We start from the raw sequence: 7240 nt of genomic DNA, 5'->3' as shown, positions 1-7240 counted from the left end.
ACTTGTGAGAGATCGAAGAGAGAGAAGGGGGGCCATGAAGGGTTCTGGCATTGAGGGGAAATAGTGTCATGTAGCAGAAAGGAAATGGCCCCCCCTTGCCAATTTTGAAAAGTACCATAATCTTGGACTCACTTTGTATTAAAGACACAAATTACATTATCATTTCTATGATGTCCCCATCATCGACAGTGTTGACACATTTTACAGGAGTGATTTATAAACCGCATACGTAGCCCACTTTCTCATCATATAAATTACATACAATTCCAATCATATTATTTATTAATGCTTGTTGGGTATGTACTTACTAATAGTAGCTAGTGAGTATAGGAACCAATTATTTGTTACCCTTATCAATGGTGCAATCATATATATGATTCCACGTCGATTTATTTGTCATATCATTCTTTTCATTTACACACAACCATACACAAAACACATGATGCTAATTGGTTTAGGTCATAATCCAGCACTTGCAATTTGCAAATCAATATGTGTGTCAGATAATTAAATTTAATTGATTTATCTCACCTTCATCCATTTCCTTCAACCAACTCGGACACAAGTCTCGTACCTTTCAAGTATCTTTTTAATTTGGAGGATAGAAAAATCTGCTTTTTTTTTTTTATATATGGAAGTAAAAGTGGTGATATAATCCTTCGATCTAATTTTCACCAAGGTTCGAACTCTTGACCTTTCGGATCTATTATTTGTACAATGTGTACAATAGGACACGGCTATTGAGTTACAAAATTAACATCACCAAGGTTCGAACTCTTGACCTTTCGGATCTAGCGCTCTAATACCATGCATGATACCACTCATCCCAAAAGCTTTAGCTGATGAAAAAAAGTAACACTAATAATTATATCTCTAATACTCTCTAAACTTCCATTGTGCACATTGTATAAATATTCCATTGGCTCCTCATACTTTCCCATTTCACAAATATCTCAGTCCGATTTTTGTATTCCTCACAAATCGGACGGTCCGATTTTTATTTATCTAATTAAACGGTTCCACATTTAAGAATAACACCCCATCAACCCACATCTTGAAAAAACACCGTTCCTACTCCAATATCAAAAACAAAATCTTGAGACACTTTTAAATGTTTTCAAAATAAATAAAAAAAATTGCTCTCTAATTAATTTATACTACATAAATTAAAGTAAGTTTATTATAAATATTCATTAATAACTACTTGTTATTAAATTGATAGATCGATACAAGAATTATAATCTGTAACTAAAAGTATCTAAGGATTTTTTAATAACCTTTCTGCCGCTTATTGAAGAACAAAATAACTAGGATTTAATATTTCCTTATTACATATTTTAAAGCCATATATATACGACAGACGAAATTATTTTTGTTGGTCGAATAAGCTAGGTATATATGAANNGTTAATAAAATTTATTATTTTTAATTAATATTTAATTATTATCTTAAATTTTAATTTTTAATAATATAAAACTATAATATTAACTAAATATTGACTAATATTTTTCTCTAATGTATATATGTAAAGGTAATCATTATGCCATGTTTTTCTCTTTTTATTACTTAATTATGAAGATCGAGAAGATATATGTATGTACATAAACACATAGGGAGCCACTCAAATAAAGACGTCTAAAACGTCTTTTTTTAAAGATGTTTTTCAGTAATTAAAATTTAACATATATAATCGATTGAATCATGTTATTTTTGTCAAAATTAGGTTAGACAAATTGATTTAACTGAAAAATAGTGAATCAAATCTTGAACTAGTCTAAATTCATATTTTTTTTATAAAAAATGACTACAATACCCTTATTATAGAGAATGATTAAAATACTCTTATTATATATATATATTAATTTTAAAAATTCTAAATCCTAACCCTACGATAAAAAAATAAAAGACTAAAATTTAGGATTTTCAAAATTAATATATATAATAGAAGTATTTTAGTTATTTTCTATAATAGGATATTGTAGTAATTTTTTATAAAAAATAATATTAATTTAAACTAATTTAAGATTTGATTCACCATTTTTCGATCAGATCAATTTATCTAGCCTAATTTTAACAAAAATAACACGATTTAATCGATTATATGTGTTAAATTTTAATTATTAAAAAACATCTTTATAAAAAAACGTTTTCAGGTCTTTATCTATCTGAGTGGCTCCCAAACAGATATTGATGCTACGCGTAAGCTTGCATGCATAACTTTGCATAAACGATATGATTACATTTTGGTCCGACCCAAATTTTAAGCACTTGAATAATTAATGTCACTTAGCTTACCTTATAAATAAGTCTAGACCTGAAAAATAATGAAGAAAATAAAACTAGGGTGTGGCCGCCTCGCTCATATTATATTATATTATAGTAAAGAAAAATTATTCTAATTCTGATTGAACCTGTCCATTTTTGCCAGAGACAGCATTGAATGATTTTTGGCAACGCTAAGGTTGTGTTGTCAACTTGTCGTGCAACCTCTTTCTTTTTCACCTATTATTAACCTTACTCAAAACCTCGAGCAAGAAATATACATGGAAAGAAAGTCTCGAATAATTAACTATATATATACACACTCAGAGTTAGTTAATGAGTGAAAAAAACAACACATACATACAGAGTGCAATCAATAATGTTGTGTGTGTGTCTTGCAAATTGCAATGGTAAAAAAGAAAGTGTGTGTAGAGATAAGGTTTTGTCATAAGTATGGGGTCAGCGCAGTAGCATTCCACACACTCCTTTTTATATTTTGTCCTTTTAACTAGTCTTATTTGTCTCTCATCAATTCACGTGAATGTCTTACTATACCCTATGATCAAATGCTTTGCTTAATTATTTAATCACCCTTTATATGTGTTTTTATATAAAATAATTTAGAGAACAAAAAAGAAAGAGATATTCTTAGATTTTTTTTTTGTCATACTATTTACAAATTCACGTATAGTACTAGTTATTTATAATATTAAAATAAACAAAGAGTAACTTAGTGCTTAGGGTATTTATTTTAAATTCGTATCACCAGTCAAGAGAAAAAAAAATATTTTAAAACATATCTTTACTGAATTAAAGTATATATATATATATATTTGTGTGTGTGTGTATCATTATTATGTTATTAGGTTGCCTAAATTATATTTTTTAGAAGCAATGTTGTCTGAATTTCATGTTAGCTAGAAATAATATTTGCTAGAAATTTTCATGCAAAAAAAAATTCCATAATTCACCTTTGCATGGTTACACATCAACAATGCTAGGAAACCAAGAGGGTATTAGCCAAAAACCAGCCAAATGTCTTTGGGTGAATCTAAAATCTCTACGTGGATGGTGCGTATGCTAAGCATTAGGATGTTTTTTTTTCTTTGTAAATTGAATGGTTCTGAATCTATTTTTTGATTTATTATGTTTTAGGCATTTGGAGAGGAAATGAGGGTGAAGAGACGGAAGCTAATTGAATCAGTTTCTGTGATTCACGTTTTGCAATGGTACTAAATGTATCTCCTCCTAATTTGAATCTGGTGAAATATTTAATAATCAATACCTGTTGGCCCTTGTAATAATAATATCCATGTTAGTTATTATTAAAGAGGATTGGTGTTTTTTGTGGGCGAGGATATAAGTTAGATATATAATATAGGATGGTTGTTATATATATTAGGTCTTCTTTAGCCTTGTATCCTCTCTTGTTGGTCTTGTATGTTATGAATAATTAATTAGTGGACAAAAGGGAAGAACGTATCACTTGCACCCTTCTTGTCTCTCTCTTTCTTTATGCATATGCCTCCATGATACCTTCTTCTTCTTCTTCTATCATGATGCCTACTACTACCACTACTCTTCTTGATCTCAATCAAGATCTAACTCTAAGCCATGATGATGATGACCAAGAACACCAGCACCCCTTCGCTACTACTCACCATCAACAACAACAACAACAACAACAACCCTCTTCTCTTTCATTTCCAATCCTCCTCAACCCCCTACCTCATCAAAAGGTATCTATCTATCTATATAGGTGAAAACTCAAGTGCAGGGGATTTTACAAGAAGTTTATAGTTAAAAATCGTTAGATGAAAATTTAGTCAAATCAGTCAAATTATCTAACAACTCTCAGTTATCAACTTCACGTGGAATCGACTGTACCTGAGTTTTTACCATCTATATATATGTGGCTTTGATGATATCTGTTTGTTTTGAAATCATGATCGTCTTGATTGTTTTGAATTTAGGTTGATGAGAAGATTGATGATGCTAATTGTAGTAGTGGATCACGGGATCATTCAGAAAAACCTAATCACGGCAGCGGAATCATCAAGCTGATTTGGAAGAATAAGAAACAAGAGGAAGCAGAAGAAGAAGAAGAAGAAGTGATCCCAAAGTGGATGCCTTCCAAGATGAGGATGATGCGGAAGATGATGATATCCGATCATCATCAACAACAACAACAGGAACAAGAGATTCCTATTATTGGAACTGACGATGACAACAACAACAGTACCACTGCTCCTACTGTTAGGGTTTGCTCTGATTGTCACACCACTAAGACTCCTCTCTGGAGAAGTGGACCAAGAGGCCCCAAGGTACTTTAATTTCCCTAATATCTATTAGAATACAAAATCAGCAAAATATCAAAGAGAATTAGAAAAATTAGGATATTATTTCATAACCAGTTTAATCTTAGTATATTCTTGGTCTATATATTGGTAAGAAGTTTGTAATAAAAAATGAGAAATATAAATAACAAAAATAATATTTTTTTAAATAATTCTTCGTTTCTTTCCTAAACTCTTTGTACCATGGTAACAATATTTACTAATTCATTTCATTAATTAACTCAATTATGTTGAAATTTTATGTGAATTGGTGCAGTCACTTTGCAATGCCTGCGGTATCCGACAAAGAAAGGCGAGGCGTGCCGCCATGGCTGCTGCGGCAGCAAATGGAACCACACTGGCGGCGGCTGAGGTAAACAAGTTTGGTAGAAGCAAAGAGAAGCAGCTCAAGTCCAAAACTTGCAGTAGTGAGTTGATGAAAAAGAAGCGCAATAAGCTTGCAGCTGCTGCGAGAGGGAAGCAATCTCATCATCATCATCATAATGATTATTGTTTCGAGGATTTGAGATTAAGATTATTAAGCAAGAATTTGGCTGTTCATCAAGTATTCCCTCAGGACGAGAAAGAAGCTGCGATCCTTCTCATGGCTTTATCCTATGGTCTTCTTCTTGGATGAATTACTCTAAAAATTAGGGTTTTCGATCATATTGCAATGCCATCTTAATTAATCACAATTATATAGATATCATCATAATTAACTATTGTGAGGTGAATGTTTTGTGTTTGTACGGCAACATGATATTATATATGCTATCTTATGTTATGAAATCAATTATGTTTAGTTTATTTAATTTGTTAGAAAAATATTAGTGATAATGAGGAAACTATTGAAGAAGAATAAGGACAATGAATTTTTTACGGCCAACAAATCTCCATCTCTTGTCTTCAACATATTTCATTAATTAATGACTTGTAATAACCCTAACCTCTTGATGATTAGATAAACATTCAATTAGCTTATTATTATGCTAGATGGAAGGCCTTCAAGTATTATTCAAATTCCTTCTTCTTTAATTTGGAGTCTCGTTTAATTTTATTCCCGTGTGCTACACAGTACACACAGTCGGTTCCCTGTATTATGATGATGACAGTGATGATTCTATAGAGCTATATGTTATATATATTTCACATGCACATGCACATGCAGTTTTGCATATTTAAATAATTTATATATGTGCAAACTAATGTTGATGTTATCAATTTTCTCTTCCTATTTATATTGGTGTTAAGACATACACTTGAGGGTTAACCAACTTAAGTTGGTCGAGTGGTCAGCTCACTCGTCCACTTAGGTTAGTGTTGGGAGTTCGAACTTTGCCTTATACATGCAACACTTTTCTCTTGTTGATGTCAGCAATATCGTTTATTTGGCAAAATTTTAGAACCAACCACTCAATTCTTGCCAAATTAACTATTATTTCCAAATCAACAAAAAAATTTATAATCTACAAACACATTAAATCCATATTCCTATATTTATTATATCTTACCGTTATAAACAATACAATAAATTTATAACCCCAACAATTAATTTATTAATTTCTATAAATAACTCACTAAAGGTAATAAACATTCATATTACAAATGTCATAATAATATTATTAATCAAAATAAATTTTACGTTACAAGTATTCAAATTTCATACTATTTAAACTATTTATATAAGTCTCTTATCAATATTCCTTCAAATAATATCAAATTTAGCACAAGAAATTTATTTCTGAACTACACATCTCAAACTTACTCAATAGAGCATCATTCTTTCATAGCAGAATGATTAGAAATCGAATAACTATCCAAGATTTAATGGCCATGCAATGAGAATCTGATGATCAGGTATGACAAAAAAAACTCACAACATGCATCATACATTCATATTTACTCAAATACCATATACCTAATGATAACATAAATTGAATATTGGAATAGAAAAAGATCTTTACAATTTTAGCAACTATAAACGAAATTGATGACAAATTTGGATTGAATTATGTTAAATACCAAAAAGTATCAGAAGAAAGCATATAAAAAAGGAAACAACTACATTTGTGACACATGTAATCAAACACCACAATATCCAACAATAAGGTAACTCTATATATACTTTTCATAATCCCATTTATCAAATTATTAGTTACTAACCCAATACTTATTTTAGGTTTAGAACTTTAAATCTGATGACCCTCAAGAAAAGTAATAACATTGAAGCACCACCCCATTAAGAGATTAAGGAGAAAGAAAACCATATAAATTCAAGACACATCTTCGGAAGAAGAATATACATGCAAAGATGGAACAAACAATACAATAGAAAGTGTATCCAACTCAACAATTCATAAGAACCTACGACAAAAAGAAGAAAGCAACAACTCTAACAACAACCAATAAAAAAAAGAGGACGAGCGCCACATAAGAAGACTAAGTCTATCAACTAAAATAAATGCAAAAATCAAACTACCAAATAAAAATGTCATTTTGTACAACTCCAACATTGAAATCTTTTGTAGTACAAATTATTTTAAATAAAACACTTTTTAAATTTAACTTTAATTTACACATTTAATTTATTTCTACAAAACATAACAATTTTTAATATTTATTATATATTGTCATTAATTTAC

The 7240-nt window shown here is 30.1% G+C and overlaps 1 protein-coding gene across 2 annotated transcripts; it reads left to right on the top strand.

The window, feature by feature from the left end:
• On the top strand, positions 3666-5405 carry LOC107642994 (putative GATA transcription factor 22). Of its 2 annotated transcripts, none has more exons than XM_016346524.2 (3): positions 3666-4001; positions 4236-4586; positions 4876-5405. In XM_016346524.2, the coding sequence occupies exons 1-3, from the start codon at positions 3792-3794 to the stop codon at positions 5233-5235; spliced, it is 921 nt and encodes a 306-aa protein (XP_016202010.1). In that variant the 5' UTR covers positions 3666-3791; the 3' UTR covers positions 5236-5405. The 2 variants fall into 2 exon arrangements, with proteins under 2 accessions (XP_016202010.1, XP_016202018.1); XM_016346532.2 differs by having other exon boundaries at positions 3676-4003; positions 4241-4586.

Source organism: Arachis ipaensis, chromosome B01 (genome assembly GCF_000816755.2).
Source record: "Arachis ipaensis cultivar K30076 chromosome B01, Araip1.1, whole genome shotgun sequence".
Taxonomy (NCBI): Eukaryota; Viridiplantae; Streptophyta; class Magnoliopsida; order Fabales; family Fabaceae; genus Arachis; species Arachis ipaensis.
This window is presented reverse-complemented; position numbering and strand designations above follow the sequence as displayed.

Excerpts from the sequence above, each read along its gene's own strand:
- LOC107642994 (XM_016346524.2), top strand. The coding sequence starts at position 3,792 with ATGATACCTTCTTCTTCTTCTTCTATCATGATGCCTACTACTACCACT. Across the intron at positions 4,002-4,235 it reads ACCCCCTACCTCATCAAAAG|GTTGATGAGAAGATTGATGA; the intron begins GTATCTATCTAT and ends TTTTGAATTTAG. Across the intron at positions 4,587-4,875 it reads GTGGACCAAGAGGCCCCAAG|TCACTTTGCAATGCCTGCGG; the intron begins GTACTTTAATTT and ends GAATTGGTGCAG.